This window comes from Mustela putorius, unplaced genomic scaffold (assembly GCF_011764305.1).
Source record: "Mustela putorius furo isolate JIRA1106 unplaced genomic scaffold, ASM1176430v1.1 tig00000275_pilon_pilon_pilon, whole genome shotgun sequence".
Taxonomy (NCBI): Eukaryota; Metazoa; Chordata; class Mammalia; order Carnivora; family Mustelidae; genus Mustela; species Mustela putorius.
Window position 1 is genome coordinate 6,627,368 of NW_025421341.1, and position 23,560 is coordinate 6,650,927.

The following is a 23,560-nucleotide window of genomic DNA, read 5'->3' on the forward strand; positions in this document are numbered from 1 at the left end:
TAAATGACACTTAACTAACTAACTTAACTAAATGACACTTAACAATTTTTGAAGCATTTATATAGATTTTGTCATTTAGGTCTTCAAAAATTCTATAATACAGAGAAGGGGATAAAAATGACTTCCCAGAAACTGCTAGGTGATTTGCATATACTCATTCATTTATTCTCGCAATGATCCCATATGGTAGATACCATTATTATTCTAATTTTATTTATATTTTATTATTCTAATTTTAAAGATGAAGAAAAGTAAATCACCAAGGTCACACAGTTAATGAGGTTTAGTAGAGACCAAAACTCACAGGAGGGGGACTCCAAAGCATTTTACTTATGCCCTAAGCTACACTTTCTATTTCACAGATAAAGAAATCAGCTGGAGACTAAAGACAATTAATCCTGCCACTAGGCTTTTCTTGAGGGGAGAAAAAACAGCTTTCAAAAATAAAAATATTTTCAAGAAATAGAAATATTTTCCTCAGAGTGAACATCTTTTATGCTGCACTCATTTCTGGAAAGCTAAATAAATAAGTTGTACTCCTTTCTAGTATCCAAAGTAGGGAAACAAGAGATTTGAAGCATAAATAATGTACTATTTCCTCCTAGGAAAGACTTGCCAAGTGTCATGGCACACAGTGTGGCTTCTGCAGCCCAGGGATGGTGATGTCCATCTACACGCTGCTGAGGAACCACCCAGAGCCAACCCTGGAGCAGATAACCAAAGCTATTGGAGGTGAGCTTTCTTGGTCCTCTGTAGGTAGGGCCTAGGGTAGAAAGTGCCCGAATAACTAGAAGAGGAAATCCCAGCCCATGGAGAGACATTGTGGCAAACTTTGAGATTCCAGGCACCTGGCTAACACGAAGGCCTCTTTAGTACCTTTAATACTTTCTAGGAAGTACTACCTTCCTTTTGTGAGCAGTGATGCCAAGAACTGGGGCAATATTGGTTTCGTTACAAATCTTTCTCCCTTAACGGATCCCAGTGTCCCTCTATGAAGGCATTCAAATAGGTTCTTTCTAACATTTATAATATTATAATCTTTTCCAAATGTGGAAATTTGGGTAGTGTGGACGAATGAGATTTTTGTTGTTTATTTTTAAATTAATCTGTTGGACTCATTCATTAACTCTGCTTACTACAGTTAATTTTTTAAAAATTTTTATAAAGAAGATAGACTTTCTGATACTTTATTTTTATGTTCTGGTTGGGTTAAGAAGTCACAGGCAGCAACTAGTTATCACAAATAAACTTAGTAATTCAGTCTCCTAAAATGAAATAACTATCAAATCTAATGAACAAACACAATTTTCTATTAAGAAAACAAAAACAAAAATGAAAGAAAAGCATGTTAACAAATGTAGTTTCCTCTACAAATCTACCTACTTTCAAGGTAACTGGCCCCTAGTTCTTGGAAGGAAGCCGTGAAAGTAAACCTTTTAATATTATATGAAAGCTCTTTGTCCCTTTCAGTAAACAAGCCTAGTCAGAAATTCAGTATTATGATGAAAAGACGTAGACTAAAACAAAATAAAAATGCAATTTAAATTTTATGTAAGTGGTATATAAAAATAGTATTTTCCCTTGTTTCTCAACAACTTCTTCAGTCAAAACTTTTCACTTTCTTACAAAGTACTACTAAAACTTTGACCTATGGTTTCAATTATAATTTTAACCCAACCTGAATAGATAATCTTTATTCAATGAAATAATCCATACTAATGAGGAAATGAGAGCTTCAAAAAGCAGAGATCTTGAGATTCGCCCTACTTGTTGTTTGTTTTTTTGCATATGTACAGTTTTAGGATTATTTCCTCCTAGATTCTGTGCCTGTAATTCATATAACAACCATCAGGAGGTGGTGCTATAAAGTCTGGCTAAATTGATGAAGTAGATAAACTTATGCAGGGTATGAATAATTTGGAAGGTATATTTTGGTTCACAATCCATTTGCTTGAGCTCTTTCTAGAATTATAAATCCTAGCCACACTGATAGCTTTCATGTTAATATTTTAAGGGAAACAATAACATATAATAAAGTCCAAAGTAATACAGTTAGGGGTGGCATATATCTTCTAAAATGATCAGCTGGTATAAATCACCACTTCATGTAATCTTGTCTTTCTCTTCAAGACTAAGGGGAAAGTTTTTTTTAATTTCCATATTTTTTCCCCGCAGAACCGGAAGAATTTCCGCAGTGGCTACTATTAGCATCCCTGTGGTGGGCCTTCCTGTGGTGGGCTTGTAGACTTGTCACTGATTATGTGGCCAAGGACAAAAACACGACAGAAAACTCTGATATTAGCTCTCTCTAACCTTTAATGTTTACTTATAGTTTATCAGAGAGAAGGTGTCCATTGCCTCTTAAATACTGGTATCTCGTGCCATGTTAGTTATGTTTTAGACATTTCAGCTCTTTTCCTTGACTCCAAAAGGAGATTCTTAACTCACACACTTCTGCATTCTTTCTTCTTAGCAAAAGGAAAGATAGATTATGGGGTCTGAATTCCATCTCGAGCATGCAGATTCTTCTTCAACTGTTCTGTTCTAAAAACAAAAACAGAGGATAATCTGTTAACCAAGTTTCCGCATGACTCACTGGAATCAAGCTTTTACACTTTTGGATGTTTAAACCTACCCAATTCACACATTTATATAGCTTATGAAATTGTTAAGCTGCATCTGGACATATCATTTTGAATTTATTTTTAAAAAATAACAGTTGGGGGAAATTGGAAGGGGAGGTAAACCATGAGAGACTATGGACTCTGAAAAACAATCTGAGGGTTTTGAAGGGGCGGAGGGTGGGAGGTCGGGGTACCAGGTGGTGGGTATTATAGAGTGCACAGATTGCATGGAGCACTGGGTGTGGTGCAAAAATAATGAATACTGTTATGCTTAAAATAAAAAATAAATTAAAAAAATAACATATTCCTGTTATGAAAAATGCAGAAAAAAATTAAAAAGAAAAAATCTCATTCATATTTCTGCCCTCAGGAAATAACCACAATCACACACTTCTGTTTGCTGTCAGTCTTTTCTATGCATAAGTTTTGTTTTCTTATTTTGAATCTGACGGCTACTATATATATGATTTTATACTGTACTTACAGTTTCAACAGTGTAACATAAGAATTTTTTCATTTTATTAAAAACCTCTTCATAAATATTTATAATGGCTGCAGAATTTCAGTATACTTTGTTAAAAAAGTATTGGGAGGGTTCATGAAATCTAAGATATTCCTTGCCTTCTCCAGGAACCTAAGATCCATTGAGGGAGATGAAGCATGTACATAAATGACCCTATGCTAGCACAGTTGATGACAGCCTGCAGAAAGACCCAGACAGTGAATACAGCTCTGGCTGGGGTGTTAGAGCAGACCCCATGGAAAAGGGCCCTGACAAATGGACATATTCTCCCTAAGAGAACATGTGAGAGAGAAAAGACTATGTAAGAAAAGCTTAACAAAGAGACAAATGAGATGTTATGGGAGTGGCAGGGTTGCTTGAGTTAGGACAGGGGTAGGAAATAAGGCGGAAAGAGTTGATGGAAAAATTATGGAGACCTTTGTGATATTTCAGGGAAAAAAGGTAATCTCAAGTTTTTTTTGAAGAACATCTCTGTTCCCAAAAGAAAAAATCTAATTAGTAATAGAGCTATTTCACTGAAAAAAATGAAGCACAAATAAAGAATATATTTCATTACTATTCCTTAAAAATTGATCTCTCTCTCTCTTTTTTTTTTTTTTAAGATTTTGTTTACTTGGGAGAGAGAGAAAACATGAGCGGGAGACAGCATAAGCCAGGGGGTGGGAGGGCAGAGGGAAAGAGAGAAGCAGGACCTGGGATCATAACCTGAGCCAAAGGTAGACACTCAACCAACCGAGCCATCCAGGCACTCCAAAACTCATCTCTTCTTAATCAGGTAATTTGTGCCGCTGTACTGGATACCGACCAATTGTAGAAAGTGGAAAAACTTTCTGTGAGGTAAGTTACAATAAAAAAACTTTTTTCAGTTGATTTAATACATTAATGGACATTTGCATAATATCTTCTATTACATTAAGTTATTTCTAAAATATCCTCATGTTGACTTTTCTAACCATTGAAAGTTGTTGAATGCCACTGTTGGTATTTTTTAAATAAACCTTTTAGCATGTATCTTATTTATAGCCCTAAAATAGGTACTTTCCTGAGAAGTAAAGTATTGTTACATGACTTCAAGAAATGCAAACTCATTTAAAGAAAATAATATAGACTAAGGAATAGTCTATATTATTTTGGACCAATAGACTAAGACTATAGACTTTTTAAAGAAAAAAAAATATAGACTAAGAATTGAAAAGCAAGATATTAAAAGTTCAATATATCCCCTATACCATGTATATCAGTTTTGAAGGAACATGGATTAGAGAGAATTAATGAGTGGGAAGGGAAGAGACAAAGGAAACACTGGAGGAGGGAGCTCTGAGCTTGGCCTTAAAAGAAGTGATAGAGATGAACGAGTGAGGAGAGGCCAGTAGGAAATTCCAGGTAAGAAAACACACTGAAGTAGGAAAAAGAAAAGATGTGCAAGGTTCATCTAGAAAACTGATACATAGCTAAAGCATTAGGAAGTAAAAAGATATTATTCTGGGCTAAGGAATTTAGACTTAAATTTGGTAACCAATATACAGTCATTGTCTGTTCTCAAGCTAGGTGTAACATGGGAATAGTATTTCAAAGGGAAAATTCTTGGCATCTGCCAGTAAGAAAGATAAAACTGAAAGGGATGAAGGCGTGGACTAGTGCAGCCCCCCATGAATGAAGGAGTGAGGACCTCGACCCATGTGGTAGATATGGACCCAAAAAAGATAACTTTCAGGAAGGGGATTGTCAGAATCATAACCTCCAGACAATAAAGGATACAGTTAAGAGGAAATCCAAATCACCCTCAAAGTTAAGAGATTAAGGAACCAGACAGGATGAAGGAAATCGGAAAAGAACGCTTTAGCATATGGCACGGGGTGTGGGAGGCTGTAGTTTTGAGATATATTAAGTTTTCAGAATGTTAAATATCAACAAGGTTTCAGTTAGGATGGAATTCTAACACCCATTTTTTTATGGTGAAAATTAATTTTATATAATTTTTGTTGACCAAAAACAATTCAAGTTACACAAGTTAATTCCAAATACCAAAAAGTCTTTGGGAAAAAAATCTACTTTTAGGCCTGTGATGAAGAATCTGAAAAGCTTTACACACTACAGCTACTTTGAAATCCTGGGTAAGATACCGTTCATGTCGAACAATATGAGTGGTCAGTCCTCCACCAGTATGACTCACAAAAACAGCAACTTCATATGATTCATGATTCAACCTAATATGTGATTTTACCTGGAGGCCCAATCTACCTATACAAAAATAGATTTTTTTATCTCACTCACTTGGGTCCTCACATTCAGCCATTTGTCATTTGTTCCTTTACTGTGCACAGCATTGTCCCAAAATCCAAATCCCTTCTTCCTCACGGGTGAAAACATCAGCCACCACCTCTGCAGCACTTTCTCTGTGTCAGATACTATAGGTGCCATTTACATATTTAAATCAAACAGACCGGTTTGGGAGGGGTTTTATTTCCCTAATTTAACAAACTCAACCCAGTTATTATGTGTTAAAGTAGGAACTAGAACCCAGGTCTCCTTAACTCCATGTACAAAGTCAAACCATATATCTCCAAAGCACCCCAAAGCCTTGGGTTGTGTCTACACATGTAAAGGACAAACAGGAATGAAAATAATTAGGTAGAGTTGCAGTAACTGACCAGGACATTCAGTCCAAAACCACTACTTGGGGTCTGCAGGAAGTGTCCTAAAAATTAAGGTAAAATGGTTTGGGACTTGAATCATCCAAATAATTCAGAAGAGCTCCAATAACACCCAAATAAAACTCGGGTTTTCAGTTTATTTTTCTTTGTGTATAGAAAGTCTTAAAGGCAGTTTGCCTTCCCAGGACTTTGTGACAGATATATGCTGTATCACTCTTAGGATAAAGAAAAGCCATCTCTTTTGTTTTTTTGTTTACTACCTTGTTAACTACTCCATTTACAGCACTTTACAGGAAGCCTTAGCTGGCTGACCCCATCTCCTCTGACCTCCTTCATGATCCCCTGGCTTTTGAGCAACACATTAACAAGACCTTATCATAGCATGGTTACATGCTCCCTGTAATTTTCCCTAATTGTTCAGTGATGGAATGGCTTGTTCTCCACTCCACCCCATTACGGAGCCCTTGAAGGCAAGGACAGGCTCTGTTACTTCTTTCATCACTTCTGTGTGGCCTGGGGACTTCAAGTACTCAGGTTGATGTTTTAAGAACTAACCGATGAATTTATTTTAAATTCTTGCATTACTTCCTAAGGAAACAACTGTTTGTGGACTGAAGGGATCAGGAAAATGCTGCATGGATCAAGAAGAGGGGTCTTTTATAAACAGACAAGAAAAAGTAAGTATCTGGAGTTCTACTTCAGTTTGGATTGACTGAAAAATATACACATGAATCCAAATGTATTCATTTCCTATTTTTTTCAGTGGGTAAATTAAAAGGAAGAGAATTCAGGAAGTAAAATATCTTTAAAATGCTTCAAAAATTAGCAGGCCCATGACTTTCATGAGGCCAAGCACCACAGAGGCATTTTCCTTCAGGAGCATTACAACTTTCTGTACCTTAATCAGGTTTACCACCACCCTTCCCTGCAACAAGTACTATGAGAGATGCAAGCAGTGCATCTTCATGCTCTTGGCAAATAAATATCTGTGAATAATACCTGAGACCCAGCACAGAAGCTAAAACCTAATTCCCGATGCTAAAAGAGGAAGCCAAGAGTCCAGTACATCTTCCAGGAAACCATTACAGTCTTCTGAGGGTGGGAAGAATTCTACTCAGTGGTACTTTGTGGCTCTGGCACCTCCATTTTGTGTCTGGGGTGTCAGAGGTATAGCCCTAACTCTGAAGTCTCATGCTTAGAAATTCCTGTACATCTTTCAGTAACTCTGAAGTTTTATTTGTATTTTGTTTTGTTTTGTTGAGATGTGTACCAAACTGTATAATGAAGATGAATTCCAGCCCTTGGATCCATCCCAGGAACCTATATTCCCCCCTGAACTAATAGTAAGATGCTTTACTTTTGTTGTTTTGTAACGTGACGTGGTACAAAGCCTTTTTCAGTAGGCTCTGGAATTACTGAGTTTTAGACATTAGAATTTGGAAATGTGTCCAGTGCGATAGCCCATTGGTATGAATTTGTTCGGTTCAACTATGAAATTGTCGAGCAGATAGCTTAGAAGAGTAGTACTGCTAGGACCTCAGAGATGCTTTGATTCTTTGTTTACTCAAAGACCCTGAGCTCAGAGTATAGGTAACTTACTCAGCATCACATAGCTACATTGTGAGATATATTAAAGATAGTTTGAAAAAGGATACTTATTATAATGGAATTACATTATTCTTACTGCTAAAATGACCCATCAGGCCATTTGGACAACCAGAGCAGTGGATGTCCTCATGGCATGTAGCTCAGCAGCCTTTCTCAAAAGCCTATTGGGTTCGTTTCTCTGCAGAGAATGGCAGAAGATCCAAACAAAAGAAGACTGACGTTCCAAGGGGAGAGGACTACCTGGATTGCCCCTGTGACTCTTAATGACCTTCTGGAGCTGAAAGCCAGTTTCCCTGAAGCCCCCCTCATCATGGGGAATACTGCAGTAGGTGGGTGGTTTTTAACCGTGTTCCTTAGTCTAGCTTGGGTAACCTAGACATCTGTCTCTCTTTTTAAATTCCTCATAAATGCAGTTCATTTTACTTAATGGATACTGATGGTCCTTTAGAATCATTGTTTTCTTTTGCAAATATGTGGGTTTTGTCACAGTTTTCACTCAGGATTATAAGTAAGCAACATCTATTACCACCCATTGACTTCCTTTTCTAATTACTTTAAATATTTTTCTCCTTAAGGACCCAGCATTAAATTTAAAGGTGAATTCCATCCAGTTTTCATATCTCCCCTTGGGCTACCAGAACTGTATTTTGTGGACTACACAGATGATGGTATGAACCTTCATTTTCGTTGGCTGTTGGTAGACTATAAGTAATTATATGCACTGGGCTTATTTGAGCACTTCATAGAATGTATGGCCTCATTTATTCATTCAGAAATATTTATTGAGCATCTACTGTGTGTCCTATATGAGCTTTATCTAACTGAATTATTCAACTTGCCACTGAGTACTACATGGTCCTCAGAGCCATAATGGTGGGAAGATGCCATATAGGTTGTCCAGAAATGGAGAGATTGACTGAATAAAGGAGACTTAAGACATTGGCTGCCCTGTAGGAAATGTTCTTGCTACATATTACTCCCTGATTCATAAATTTGCTCAAGGCTCAGCCTATACCCACACACATTCAAAAAAAAAAAAAAAAAAAGTCTGGGACACAAAATTTGAAAATTTAATTGTAACTATCTTATTTATAGTCTTTTCACAATTTACCAAATGCTTTCACATCTCTTGTTTCTTTTGATCCTCATGACAGTCCAGGAAGGCAGAGAGAGCAGGTGGGAAGCTTGGTAAAGATAAAGAATCAAAGGACTTAAGTAATTTCCCCAACTTCACACAGCTAACACATGATCAAGTGGATTCCAGGGTTTCTTACATTTAGTCAAGTTCCCCTTCCACATAGTGCACTGAAAAATGCTATCTGAGAAACATCCAAACTCAGCATTTGCATAGGTAATGGTATAGGAGGTAAAAATTCTACTTTAAAATAAGATTCTCTCCAATGAATAAACAGAAATCAAATGAGAAATTGTCTGCTTTCCCCTCTGATCATTCTTTTTTTTTTTTAAGCCAGTTAGAATGTTCATATCAGTGGACTGTTAGGAAGAAATGGAGGAAGGGGAAGCCGGGCTGGTCCAGGAGAGGGTTGGAAGTAAGGTGTGGAGGTACTTGGTTAGAGCAGGGCGGGAGTGAAGAGACTGGGAGGGAGGGAGAGCCTGGAACACTAAGTCAGTGTTTTCAACCTTTTCATTATTGCCTCACTAGGGAGCAATAGACATTTTCCCCCTAATCATCCCTCCATGAAATTTTAACACCATAGATAGACCATATATCTGTTTGTGTACAGTGTGTATTCAGGGCTTTACACATCAAAAGAGTAAGGCTTTCTTCACCCTCTTTGCACTGGCATTATCCTTGAGAATGCATGAACTAGATCACGTCACTACTCAAAGCATTCCCAGAAAGCCCACTTGCCAGCAAAACTGACCCAAAGTACAGGCAGGAACAAGAGGAAGAGCTGGCTGTAGAAGACAGGCGAATGGGCAACGCAAATGTGTCGGTCACTGCCCACATAGACTCAATGATCTTTTAAAAGACACAGAATCAGGGCACTTTGGGTGGCTCGTTTGGTTGAGCATTGACTCTTGGCTTCAGCTCAGCTCATGATCTCAGGGTCACGGGATTGAGTCCCGCATGGGGCTCAGTGCTCAGCTCACAGTCTACGGGAGGTTATTTCCCTCTGCTCCTCCCCCGGCTCACACTCTTTCTCTCTCTCTAAAATGGATATATAAAATCTTTAAAAAAAAAAAAACAACAGTCTTATAGAATCTTGACTGAAATTTTTGTATTTGATCAATTTATTCAGGAAAACACTTAACTGGGAGTTAACAAAGTAATGAGTTTCAGATATCTGTGCTTGATGTGTCCCAAAATGTATGGCACATAGGACTGTACACGTGACTGAGAAAAAGAATTTGGTACTTAATATTTGGGAATAAAGCAAATTGCCAGAAATGTCTTTACCTTTCATTTTTCTAAGTTAATATAAAAAAAAAAATACCTGAAAGATTCTTTCTGTGCAGCCCATGCATCTTGTCATAATTTGCCTTCAGTTTCTGTTCCACTGTCTTTTTGGCAGGGGTGACCATAGGTGCAGGATACAGCCTGGCCCAGCTGAGCGATGCCTTACATCTTACTGTTTTGGAGCAACCAAAGGAGAAGACTAAGACTTACCGTGCCCTCCTGAAGCATCTGAGGACACTTGCTGGAGCCCAGATAAGGAATATGGCGGTATGCACCCTAGTGTGATACAAAAGAAGCCACAGTTACAGACAGTCTGACAGTCTATTCAGCTTAGCAACATTACTCTGAAGAGGAATCCCCCGTCAATGTCGAACAAGTGTCTACAATATGAGTGTGCATGTGTGTATGTGCTCAGAGTGAGAGTTACCACACTGCGTGTATGTGTGTGTCCAAAGTGAGAAATGGCATATTATATCACAAGATTATGGCACTGAAGTCTGAAGATGCCCAGATTCTAAACCCGGCCTGTCACCCATGAATGGTATGATCCCGGAGAAGCCCCTTGACCTCTTTAAGCCACTTTTTTTTCATTTTAAGAGCTAAAGTCCAACCAAATGGACTGGCCAGCTCTAACAGGCTAGGAGATATGTCTTATCCAAGATAGAGTAACAAGAGCCTACATTTCGAAAATACTCTTTTATGGCTGTTTCTTGTCTTAAACCTTTGCGCTGAGCTCAGCTTCTTAACACGTATCCCACATGTCTATTCTTGGACGTCCCCCAGTTGTCTAGCTTACTGAGGTTTCCTTGTTATTCAAGATTTAAGAGTAATGGTTTAGGTCTCTGCCCATTCCACACAGGATGGGTAGTTCAGTGAGACTTCGGTGTGGGGCATTTCTCCTGTTCGTCTCTGCCTCTATTTCTGTTGGCCCTCGAAGTTCACTGTATGTTTTCATCCTCTGCATCTTTTGTTCCTTTTTCTCGACCAGGTTATTCTTCTCCACTTCACCCCTTGCCCACCATCCCCTCAAAATTTCTCATTCAAGCCTATGTCTGAGGCAACTTTATTGATGATTTGGAATAACAGAGATGAATTCTACTGCATGACATTACAACAAGCATTTTGAATGGGAATGCTACATATCCCAATTCTTTAGAGTTTACTCACTCTAGTTCCCCACTTTACCCCCATGTTATTGGACACTCGTGCTAGGGTCAGCTCTCAAAGAAATTTTCTTCCTCATTGCACACAGAAAAAACATTTTCTCAAGCAGTAAGCTTGAACTGGGTTGGGGGTAGGAATCTTGCACAGTATGTGGCCTAACTCTGTTTAGCTCCCCTAAAATCATACCAGATCATTCTAGGAAACAAAAAAAGAGAAAAAATTAAAACTTAAGATTCCTATACATGTAATTCCTTATTTTTCAAATAACTAGCTTAAAATTGTTATCTTTTTTTTTTTTTATTTAGACTTTAGGGGGACATGTGGTGAGCAGACCTAATTTTTCTGACCTAAATCCCATTTTAGCAGCAGGAAATGCTACCATCAATCTGATATCTAAAGGTAAGAGATAAGCTTTGGACATTCTGTTTTATAATTATCACTGTCTGTTATGTAGCTCCTTTCACAAACCGTGAATTAGGAACTCAAGTATATCTAACTCAGACTCACCAAATATATAGACTACTTCTATACTACCTCAAGTGTTAGGATGAAACTGAGATCGATTATCCCATTCTCAGATGTTATGTATCTTGTAGATCAGATAAGTTACTGCACCTGAGAGTTTTTCCTGACTGTTTGGCTACATTTATGTACAGTCCAAATTGTAGTATCAAAGCATTTTTTAAATGAGTTGTGTCTCTGAAGTTTTATTTATTTATTTATTTGGCAACTGCGGCAGGACACGAATGTACCCACAGTTTTAAAGCTTTAGAGCACATTTCAGAGTTTTATAAAGATGGAAATTTTTCTAATAGGATTTTTCCTTCTCTTTTTTAAGATTTTTTTTTAAGATTTTATTTATTAATTTGACAGACAGAGATTACAACTAGGCAGAGAAGCAGGCAGAGAGAGAAGGGGAAGCAGGCTCCCTACTGAGCAGAGAGCCCGATGCAGGGCTCGATCGATCCCAGGACCCTGAGATCACGACCTGAGTGGAAGGCAGAGGCTTAACCCACTAAGCCCCCCAGGTGCCCCTAAGATTTTATTTTTAAGTAATTTTATACCCAGCGTGTGGCTCAAACTCACAACCCCAAGACTAAGAGTCATGTGTCCACTGAATGAGCAGCCAGACACCCCTAGAACTTTTCATCCTAAACAGAATCAAATTTGTGGAGCGTATTCCTCATTACTTCTCTCTTCATTGAAAGACAGCTTGAGCTTGGCCAAGAGAAAATTATTTAAATTTAGTGAAATAACAATAAATGTATATTATTCACAGAGCTATTGATATAAGATACCCTCTCTTTGATTAAAATCACGTTTTTAGGGGCACCTGGTGACAGTCAGTTGAGCGTCCAGCTCTTGATTTCGCCTCAGGTCATGATCTCAGAGTTACGGGATTAAGCCCTGCTTCAGGGTCTGTGCTGAGCAGGAAGCCTGCTTGGGATTCTCTCTCTCCCTCCCTGCCCACCCCCCTCCCAGCTCGTGTATGTGCTCACTCTCTACCAAAGAAAGAAAGAAAGAGAGAGAAAGAAGGAAAGAAAGAAAGATAACACATTTAAAAAACAAATACAGTGACTCAAATAAGAGAGTACTGTAAACTGCTTATGAAAGACAAGCTATATATCAGGCATTCCACCTCTGCTACCTGTCCCATCTCCAGCACTTTGAACAGATCATTTAACCTCTCTGGACCTCTGGACCTCAGTTTTTCCATTTGTGAAACACATTGTACTAGGTTGTTTCCCAATAGCTTTAAAGTTCTTCAAGGCCAAAATTTGTGAGCAGTGTGTGCTAAGAACCAGAAAAGAATTTTCTTCTCTCTCTCTTTTTTAAGACTCAATTTATTTATTTAAGAGAGAAGAAGAAAGAGCATGCATGAGTGGGGTTAGAGACTGAGGCAGAGGGAGAAGCAGACTCCCTGCTGAACAGGGAGCCCAGCACAGGCCTCGACCCCAGGATCCTGAGATCATGACCTGAACCAAAGGCAGGTGCTTAACCGACTGAGCCACCCATGGGCTCTCAGAAAAGACTTTTGAGATTATCTGATCCAACCTTCTCATTCTACAGATGAGGAACCGGAAGCCCCAAAGGTTCTGTGACTTGCCTAAGGTTTTTCAGTGTGGAAGCTGTAACTAGAAATCACATCTTCTGGCTTGTAGCTTGCACTCTCTCTTTCCACCAGATGCAGCACACCTACCCCTTGCTACATACTCTTTTGTTTGATAAATGCATCTAATCAAGATCATTTTCTCTAATAGAAGGAGAACGGCAGATTCCTTTAAACAGCCTTTTCCTTGAGAGATCACCTGAAGCCAGCCTTAAATCCGAAGAGATTGTGCTATCTGTTTATATTCCCCACTCTACTCAGGTAAAGGCTTCCTGACTCACTGCCCACCTGAGGGGAGCCCTGCTTACCCTGCAGGGAGACTTTGGGGCTGCTCTCAGAAAGGGGCAAATTCTCAGAGGACCTTTTTGGTTTGCTTTCCTACCAGGGCAACACTGTGACTTTCCTGGACCCTTGGCACTTTTGCCTTTGTGGCTCCCTTCCTCCATAAAAAGTAAAATAAAAATACGACTCTATTGGTATAAAGATTAAAATAACCCAAATCGTATTCACAGTGTTATATATTCATTATTATTATATTCATTTTTTTCTTTTGTTTTTAAAAGAACTTTAAAGGAAAACATTTCTTGATATTTTAATAATGTTGGAGAGTGACTGATGGGAGCTCCACTTGTGGTGAGCACAGTATAAGGTAGAGAGATGCTGAATCACTATGCTGTAGACCTGAAACTAATGTAACATTGTGTGTCAACTATACTGACATTAAAAATTTTTTTTAAAAAAAGAATAACATTTCTGTGGGCCCTATCCCTCTGCAAACAGAGAGCCCTTTGTGTGAAGAGTTGAATTTTTGGTTTCAGATAAATATTTATCTTAGCCAAGACTGAGAAAAATTATAATCAGTTTCATCTATAAGTTTCTAGTAAATTAAAGTTTATGATCATAAAGATAATTCCAAATCAACTAACATTTATTAACTACTTTAAATAAAATTATTTATTTATTAACCATCTACCATTCGACATGTCAAGCATAGTGCTAAATCCAGAAGACACTTCATGTATTCCTAAGACATGGGTTTCTGTCCTCAAAGGTCTCTAGATCTGAGAGCAAGGGCTTGAAATTGGAAACAGCTAATTATCTCAGCTAGGAAATGTGTGCGCAGAGAGCCAGCGCAGTTCCAGCGACAGGGCTGGAACGTGCGTGTTGCTCAGAAGGGAGGGAAAGCAGCTGGGATACAGCAAAGATCAGGGGAGAGAAGTGGGTGCTCATTCCAGGCGGGAGAACAGCTAGGGGTTGGGGACTAGCTGGAATGGCAGGTTGGAGGCTGGGCAACAGGGCAGGGGCGCTGGGGCAGCCCTGTGCGATGTGGCGGGGAGGGAGGCTGGGGCTCCGTCACCGAGCAGATCTACTGTTCCATCAGGGGGGTTGTTTGTATATGTCCTAGCGGACAGCCATCTCTAAAGTCTTTAAAGCAAGGTAAAATCTGAATGAAAATGGTATTTTAGGAAAGCCAATCTAACGAGAAAAATAGAGGATAAGCTGGTTGGAGGAGAAACTGGAGGTTGAATGGCCAGTTCAGAGGTTACTGCGGTCGTGCCATAATTCAGGTGGGCATGAGCCCGTGGCAGCAGGACCAGAGAGGAAAGTCCCCACCAGTGGGTCAGTACAATGGACTAAATAATCAAGTTTGTCACTTTCGCTTTCTAAATTAAAAATGTTCTATCTTTGACAGGGTCGGCGGTGGCACCCCTGCCCCCACCAAGATGCCAGCCACACAGTTTCTCCTACTCTGTGGCTCTAATATCTCACACTAGTAATGAGATTAAATCTAGAATGAGAGATTGAAACCTGGAAGGCACTTTGAAGACCATATGATCCAGTGGTTTCCAAGCTTCATTTTTTTTTTTAAGAGTAAAACTCCGTCATTCACATGAAATTTATGTAGAATGCCAAACCAAAACCGTTCAAAGTGGAGGTGTAGTTCCTCCCGAGAGCCACCCCCCACCCCCATTCTCCCTTACTCCTCTCAGCAGCCCTGGAGGCGCCGTCTGATCAAACCTTACCTTTTCTTTTTTAAGGAAATTAAGACCCAAGCAGTTTAAATCCTTTGCCTGAGGCCACATGTGGTGACTCAGAGTAGAAAGTAGGTGACTGTCAAGTCTGGAACCAGACTGCTTAGATTTCAACCCCAATTCTGCCACTTGCTGCATGACCTTGTACAGGTTGTATAGCCTCTCAGTTTCCTCACCAGTAGATTAGAAGTGAGTACGGTTGCTCTCAGGATCAAATTTTAATACCTATAAAGCATGGGGGCTGGTACTCCCAGCCAGCACTGGTCCAAAGCATCATGTACAGGATCCTCTTCATTACAACTAATCATCAGAGCTGTGGCTCTGCAGCAGACAGTGGAGAAGAACATTAAATATTCTGAATGTTTTTCTGTTTCCAGTGGCACTTTGTGTCCGGACTCCGGCTGGCCCAGCGTCAGGAGAATGCTTTTGCCATTGTCAATGCCGGCATGAGTGTGAAGTTTGAAGATGGTACAGACACGATTAAGGACCTTCAAATGTTCTATGGAAGTGTTGGCCCCACCGTTGTCTCTGCAAGCCAAACGTGCAAGCGGCTCCTTGGGAGGTATGTCCCAGCACATGTGCACCTAAAACTCGGGCTTTGTATTTTTTTTTAATATTTTATTTATTTATTTGATAGAGAGAGAGATCACGAGTAGGCAGAGAGGCAGGCAGAGAGAGAGGGAAGAAGCAGGCTCCCTGCTGAGCAGAGAGCCCGATGTGGGGCTTGATCCCAGGACCCTGAGATCATGACCTGAGCTGAAGGCAGAGGCTTTAACCCACTGAGCCACCCAGGTGCCCCACGGGCTTTGTATTTTAATGTCTTAATGAAAATAGCACTTGGAGAATTTTTTTCTGATTCCATACATATTACATAATCATATATGAAATTTAAGCGCTGTGGAAGAATAGAAAGAAAATAAAAGTCACCCAAAAGCCAACCTTCTTAAAGATACAATTCTTTTATTGCAGTTTCTCTAGAAAGAGGAATCTAATCTAAGTAGATAGTATTTTCAAATTTTCATTTTTAATTAACCTGCAAAATAAGTCAGTGTTTCTAATACTGCACCCTAAGACGTCTGAAAACGTCCTTACACCAGAGAAAGAAGGTGAAATATTCAAGAAGGTTAAATGGGCCTTCCTCCTATCACTCTCATTGTTTCTAGAGTTTGGAAAGTAAGTTTTAAAAATTCTTCCAACCAGTGCTTTTACGATCATTTGTATCCACCTGTAATAGTCACTGTCAGCAATGCAATGCAACTACATGCAGCTTTCTTTCTCAGACACTAAAATGAGTTGATGCTCTCAAAGCATTTCTGTAGAAAATCTTTACTTGTGAAAATGTTACAACTGTCATCAATAATTGGGTCATTTGCTGGTCATTACCGTGTATGTGTGCGCCAGGCGTGGCCTGTTTGCTGGGGATGTGGCAATGAACAAAACAAAGTTCCAGATCTTGGGAAACTCTGATTTTACTACTTTGTTACCCCAGCTCTTTGAAAACCCATGGCTTTCCCAGGCCGTGGAATTACAGGTAATAATAAAGGAGGGTGGTAAGGAAATAGGAAACCACCGCAGCAGATTCTAAAGAAAGCTAGTGACATATGGGAGGGTGTATTGTCCAGACTTCAAAGATGAATATGGGTTTTCTCCATCTTTCCTTGCTCTGTCAGTTTAGGCTATCTTCCCCCTCCTGTGGCGTGTTTGCATTCTTTTCTTTTTTTTTTTTTTTTAATTTTTGTAACTACTTTTTTTTTTAATTTTTCATTTTGCTCCGAGGCCGTGGGATGACCACATGCTGAGTGATGCGTGCGGATGGGTCCTGGATGAGATTTACATTCCGCCAGCAGCCGAGGATGGCATGGTAGAGTACAGGCGAACCCTCATCGTCAGCTTACTCTTCAAATTCTACCTCAGAGTGAGGCGAGGATTGAATAAAATGGTAAATGACTTCTCTGGGTCTCTGAGTGCCTGATACTCTGAGCGTGAGTCTGCATAGGAAGGACTTCCCTTCTTTTCCCTAATGCAGCAAGGGTATCCGGAGGGGATGGAGCCCGCAGTGCGGTGCTTCCTAGCCTCCCTCCTCCCTCTCCTGCCCTCTCCCTTCTCCTCCTGTCCTGGGCTGGGAAGGGGACAGTCTTGCTATGACATTTGCTCTATAGGTTGTGTGACAATACTAATATGCAATAGCCAGTTGGTCTACAGTATTGAAAAGCTTTCAGTAATTACAACATCTTTTCCTATTTTAAGAAAATTTTCTTGTTAAAACAATACCTTCTTTAATGTTTACAAAATGTGGCTAAGCCATAAAGGAAACAAAAATCCTTTGTAATCCCATCACGCATAGCTAGCTGTGATTAATATTTTAGGGTATATCCTTCTAAGCTCTTCTTTATGGGTGTGTGTACATACGTGTCACTCGAATGCGTCTATAGAACTGTTTAGCATAGCTTGCTTGTTTCACTTAGTAACAAACAGCTTTCAGTGTCATTAAATATTCTTCATGACAAAATGATGTAATGGTTGCATGATGTGTCCATGGATAGATGAGCCATTATTTGATCTGTTCCTTATTTTTGGATATTTAGATTGGTTCTGGTTTTTTAACTTTTTTTCTTACCTGGCCTAGTTTAAAATGACCTTCACAGGCACTGTTTCTCAGAATGTGGTTCATGACTGTCAATGTCCCCATGATAAGTCATGAGCTGATCCAAAAATGACAGATAAATGACTATACACACATTTCTTTTATGGGTGAAAGCTTTACTCTGTTAATTCAACCAGCCCTTTTTTATCATTTTTACTAACATTATTTATCATTAGCAGTATTATAATATTCTATTATAGATTATTATATACTCTTATTTATTATATATGTTCAGTATATAGATATATAATCTATATAACCTTAATGTTATTACATATAATTTATTAAGTATATGTCTCTTGTTTTATAGTCTTATATATTATTATATGTTCTCTTACAGATTATGATTATATACTCTATATTTATAGAAAATGCAAAAACAGAGAAACAAAGATTTTAAAAATCAGCTATAAGCCAATAATCCTACCATAAAGACTGTCAACATTTGGAATACATACATATATAGTTCTCTTTTCTTTTTTTTTTTTTTACAAGAAAAAGGGATCATACCATACATAAACTTTTGTAATTGATTTTTTTACTTAATTATAATTCATGAGCATTTAATGTCCGTAAATATACTTCTACAAAATCATTTTAATAACTGCAAAATATTTTATCTCATGGATGTTCCATAATTCGTTTAGTCAGTTCCCTCTTACTGGATATTTAGGTTAATTCTAGTTTCCTTACTCTGACAAATGATCTGTAGCTGATTAATCTGTAGATTAATCTTCATCTCCTCCCTCATTTGCTTCTTTGAGATATGCACAGAAGACTGGCCCTGACTTGAAAACACAGCTTCCATTTGGAAGTGTACATATTTCCACCCATTTGAAAGGAGAGCTGGTCATAAAGGAAGTCTCTACTTCCTAGAAATAGCTTTCACTTTCCTGTGTGCGTGAGCAGAAAACCGTCGTGCTGCTGCCAGCCTAGGGAGCTCAAAGCTCAGGGCTCTCTCCCAGCAGACCTGGAGACTAGTATCTGGGAGAATAAATTGGATAGCCTATTTCTATGTATGTTTCTCCAAGCCAGTGACTCAGAATGTAAAATTAAACGTGAAACAATCTTCTTTTCAGGATCCCCAGAAGTTTCCTGATATCCCAGAAAATTCCATGAGTGCTCTAGAAGATTTCCCCATAAAAACACCCCAAGGAATTCAGATGTTCCAGGTCAGTGGGTAGAGTTTTTCATTTTTTAATCTTTCTATGCATTCAGATGTATGCATTATGCATATATCTTCCTCTTTTCAATAGCTATACTTTTTATTATTTGTAAGGGCCAGTTGACATTACCCATTGTCACTCACACACAGTTTCATAATTTGTTTGGTTTAACTTCTTTGCTTTTACTGAGGCTTCACAAGTAATTAGATTCTTAATGTTCCTCCTCAACTATTTCAGTTTTGTTGCTTAAAACGTTCTCCTCTTCTTAGTAAATGCCTGTCCTTTCTTCAAAACCTAGGTCTACATTCACTGCTTCTAGGAAGCCTTCCCTGCTTTAATAAAGTCATCCTAAATCCCTCAGGAACTTGTGTATTTTTTTGTACCATATTAGCTGTACAAACTGTTCTTTAATGCTAAATGAAGTTGATCATGTTATTTTACTATGTGTTTGTGTGTATTCTGACACCCTTAAACGCTTATAGAATCTTCAAGGATGAGAACAGTGTCTTCCTTTTGGAGAGGTGAGGGGTAGATTATAACCAGAATATATCTTTTACCACAGTACTCAATGGACATTTATTAACTTTGGCTCACAGATATGGATATTAGCTGCCTATAGTTTTTCCTGACTTGTGAAGAAGCCAGATATACAGACCCAGTTTTTGGTGCATGAGAATGTCTGCAAGTAAAACAATTGCTTTATTTATTGATAGTGCGTGGATCCCTACCAATCTCCACAAGACCCTGTCGGCCACCCAGTCATGCACCAGTCAGCCATCAAACACGCTACAGGGGAGGCTGTATTTAATGATGACATGCCACCTTTTGCCCGAGAACTCTTCCTCGCTGTAACAACCAGCACCAGAGCTCACGCAAAGATCATGTAAGGAAATAAAAGACACTTCTTTGTATTACTGGAATGCATTCACAGTTTCACATTAAAGTTGAGAACTTACGGGGCACCTGGGTGGCTCAGTCGGTTAAGTAGCTGCTTTTGGCTCAGATCATGATCCCAGGGTTCTGGGATCAGGACCTTGTTCAGCAGGGAGCCTGCTCCTCCCTTTCTCTCTGCCTGCCACTCTCCCTGCTTGTGCTCTCAATCTCTCTCTGTGTCAAATAAATAAATAAAATCTTTAAAAATAAATAGATAAAATCAAGACCTTATTATATATTTAAATTAACTAAGAATATTCATTTCCTCTTCTGTTTGGAAATCGGTCCTTTTTTCTTTTTAAATCAGTCCTTTTTTAAACAAATTTTTGAAAGAAACTAATGCCAAGAGTCCAAACACCTGCTAAACATTGGCACTTTTCAGCATCAAAGTTTGTCCCATGATTTAGGTATGAGGTACATTGTAGTTTTTCCCTGGGTTTGAGGAATCATTTATGTTTGATGTACCCTTTCAAATTGTCCCTCCTAGATCAATTGATGCTTCAGAAGCCCTGGCCCTTCCAGGTGTTGTTGATGTGATAACAGCAGAGGACGTCCCAGGAGCTAATAACCCTCAGGGAGAGATCCTCTATGCGCAGAATGAGGTGTGTGGTTTGTATGGGGCCTATTATTCAAATGCCTGTTTAGAAAATCAAAATGACTATTGGTCATGGACTAACATCCATGGACTCGTGTTCATATCACAAAAACAGGGAACCAAGGACTCCACATCCGTGATTCTCAAGTTCTCTTTTGAATTGTGGACCCTGTTAAGATTCTGATCATAAGCCATAAGCCCTGTCAAAGATGACTTCTTAAAAAAAAATTATGAAACCATAGAAGCAATATAGGACATTAAAAGAACCAACAGAGTTCCAGGATGACTGGATTAAAGTGATATGGGAATAGTGAGGAACGCAGCTGGAGACAGTCAGAAGCCAAGTAGTGAAGTTCTGTCCTCGGTTTTTGTACCCTCTAAATCCCACTTAGTCCAGTGTTTAAATTTATTCTCATAGGTAGAAAATAATCTTTCTTTTGGTCACAAGAACCCAGTGGGTAAATGTAAGAGTGTGGGAACACTAATCCCTTTTTAATAATTCTGTGTCTTAGCTAATGGCGACACGTGGCTTTTCTGTAGGTGATTTGCGTGGGTCAGATTGTCTGCACGGTGGCCGCTGACACCTATGCTCATGCAAGAGAGGCGGCTGAGAAAGTGAAGATCACTTATGAAGACATAGAACCACGGATTATCACCATCGAGGTAGTCAGGCCACTTCATGTCTTCTAGAATGACTAGGGCCGTATACTCCCGGCAGAACACAACCGGTGGAGTCATCAAACAGTAACATCCGGGCTCCATCTATACCCTGCTCGGTGTTATCTGTAGTTTCAGAGTGAAGGCTCTAGCAATCTGCACCTTGAGACGTAATACTGAGAATTTCCCTGCCTGGATTTCCCCTTCATTTCTGTGACCACTACTTCTCCCATTGCCCCTTGCCAGGGCAGGTCCTCAGAATACAAGTAAGTAACCCCAAAGCAATGTCCTTATGGCCTCCCTGTAAAACTAGTCAGTGGGAAAACCCAGAGCACTGGGAAACAGTACATGTTGTTAACATGTACTGAATTACAGTCTGGGTCCTCTGTCTCCTGCACACTTCCTCCAAGCTCTGGAGACAGAAAACCCAGGTTTGAATTCTGACTCCATCTTTTAGAGGCCTGTCAATAGCAATGAAAGTTTGGGCAAGTCCTTAAATTCCTATTACTTTCTCAACTGTAGAATGGCAACTATGAAAGCGCCTACATAAAATATCATTGTGAGGGTTAGATGAGAAAACCCAAGTAAAATGCTTAGAACAGCACCAGGGAGACATGGAATGCATGCATCTTTGTTATTATTTTTGTTTTAGTTGTTGTTAGTGGAGGCATAGTGCTTTGTAGCCCGTGTTTAGCAAAGCGCTGAACTCACGGTCCACCTTATTAAATGTGTGTGATGGAGAGACAGATGAATATGTGGGTACATGAGCAGTATGAAACCCAGCCAAGTAGGCTGCAGTCTTCAATATCCTCTGATTCTCCTCTGTTCTTCCCAAGAGTTGCCAAGTTCAGGTCTTTCCCAGTTATCTTTTAAATAAATGCCTTTAAGTCTGCCCCTTTCTTTCCAATCTCAGTTTCTTGTACTCCATTTCAACCTACCTAACCACCACATTAACTCTTCTAAGCCTCCATGTTCACCAGGTCACTTTTCTTATATAATCATGTCTCCTTCAATAAGGTTCTCAGCATAGAACTCAAGGTCTTTCATAGTCCAACCTCATTGCCCCCTTTGAAGCTCATCCAGCTCCTTCCTGAGAAACACTGCTCCCCAGCCCGCCTGACCTTGTTCTCTTTTTGGCCCCTCAGCTTGTTTTCAACCTCAAACTATTGCTTTGAGGTGCCCTTGACTTCAAATGATTTCCCCTCCTGTCTCTAACTGTCCTAATTCCATGCAATTCAGCACCTAATTTAGGTCACCTAGACAAGACCATTTCTGATCATTTGCACCTCCACCAGCCTCCTCCTGGGACTCTCTCTACCCTCTTATCCCATCCCCCACGCACACCACAAAGTTGGCACCTGTATACCCTACTGCCTCAGGTCACCCCTCAACAATCTAGAGGGGGGAAACAATCTATGCTTGTTTCGCCCTCAGCTCTTCCTCAGAGCCTTGAACAAAACTGAGTCACCAGTGCCTGTAGTCCATCGTATCCCAGTTCCTGCTGGCTCTCCACACTGCTCAGATTGTCTGTTGTGTTGTGTAAATATCTGAAAAAGCAAGAGCATAGCCGTTTGATGGGGGATGACTGACTTATTAGGATGTGAAAAAACAAAACTTTTATTGTTTTGGTTTATTGGTTTTTCTCTTGCAGCAAGCGCTAGAGCACAATTCATTTCTTTCCGTTGAAAAGAAAGTGGAGCAAGGAAATGTAGAGCAAGCCTTTAAATACGTTGATCAAATCCTTGAAGGTAAGTGGTCTTGGGCCAGAGAAGTAACTCCTCTGAAGTTGAAGGCTCTAGGTTTAGTCATCTGGTTTGAGAAATACTGAAACTCCAAGGCAGAGCTCTCAACCCTAGTGTGATTATTTAAATCAAAATTAAAATACACAAATAGTAAGTTTACAGTTTGATGAAATTTTATGTATCAGTACAAGTCTATGTAAACACTACCCACATCAAGAAACAGAACACTTCCAGGATGCCTGGCTGGCTCTGTTGGAGAGCATGCAACTCTTGATCTTGGGGCTGTGAGGTCGAACCCCATGTTGGGTATAGAGATTATTTAAAATAAAATCTTTAGAAATATATATATAGAACACTTCCAGCAGTCCAGAAAGCTTCCTCTTGCCCTCTCTCAATCAATAGTTCTCCCAAAGGTCTTTATCACTACAGAAAAGTTTTACCTCTTTTGAACTTCATACAAATTGTTGCATAGATCAGTAGTTCTTTTTCATTGTTTAGGAGTATTCCATTGTATAAATAATTCCACAATTTATTTATCCATTTTACCATTGATGGACTATTTAGCTATTTTCAACTTGATGTTATGAGTAAAGTTTCTATAATATTGCACATATCTTTTGGTGAACATAAGCAATCATTTCTATTGAAATATACCCATGAATAGAATTCCTAAATAATAGTGTTT

The 23,560-nt window shown here is 39.3% G+C and overlaps 1 protein-coding gene across 2 annotated transcripts in view; it reads left to right on the forward strand.

Annotated features, from left to right (window-relative positions):
- LOC101693479 (aldehyde oxidase 4-like) overlaps positions 1–23,560 on the forward strand; it is a 57,067-nt gene that overhangs the window by 9,352 nt on the left and 24,155 nt on the right. The window contains exons 5-20 of one of the 2 annotated variants that reach the window (XM_004781999.2): positions 606–732; positions 3,923–3,984; positions 6,395–6,478; positions 7,064–7,144; positions 7,594–7,738; positions 7,985–8,077; positions 9,947–10,098; positions 11,301–11,394; positions 13,257–13,366; positions 15,516–15,700; positions 16,915–17,077; positions 18,862–18,954; positions 19,662–19,831; positions 20,369–20,483; positions 21,017–21,139; positions 22,785–22,881. In XM_004781999.2, coding sequence (XP_004782056.1) covers positions 606–732; positions 3,923–3,984; positions 6,395–6,478; positions 7,064–7,144; positions 7,594–7,738; positions 7,985–8,077; positions 9,947–10,098; positions 11,301–11,394; positions 13,257–13,366; positions 15,516–15,700; positions 16,915–17,077; positions 18,862–18,954; positions 19,662–19,831; positions 20,369–20,483; positions 21,017–21,139; positions 22,785–22,881 — 1,894 coding nt within the window. The remainder of the gene's footprint in view (positions 1–605; positions 733–3,922; positions 3,985–6,394; positions 6,479–7,063; positions 7,145–7,593; positions 7,739–7,984; positions 8,078–9,946; positions 10,099–11,300; positions 11,395–13,256; positions 13,367–15,515; positions 15,701–16,914; positions 17,078–18,861; positions 18,955–19,661; positions 19,832–20,368; positions 20,484–21,016; positions 21,140–22,784; positions 22,882–23,560) is intronic. The other variant, NM_001310168.1, reaches the window with a different exon arrangement.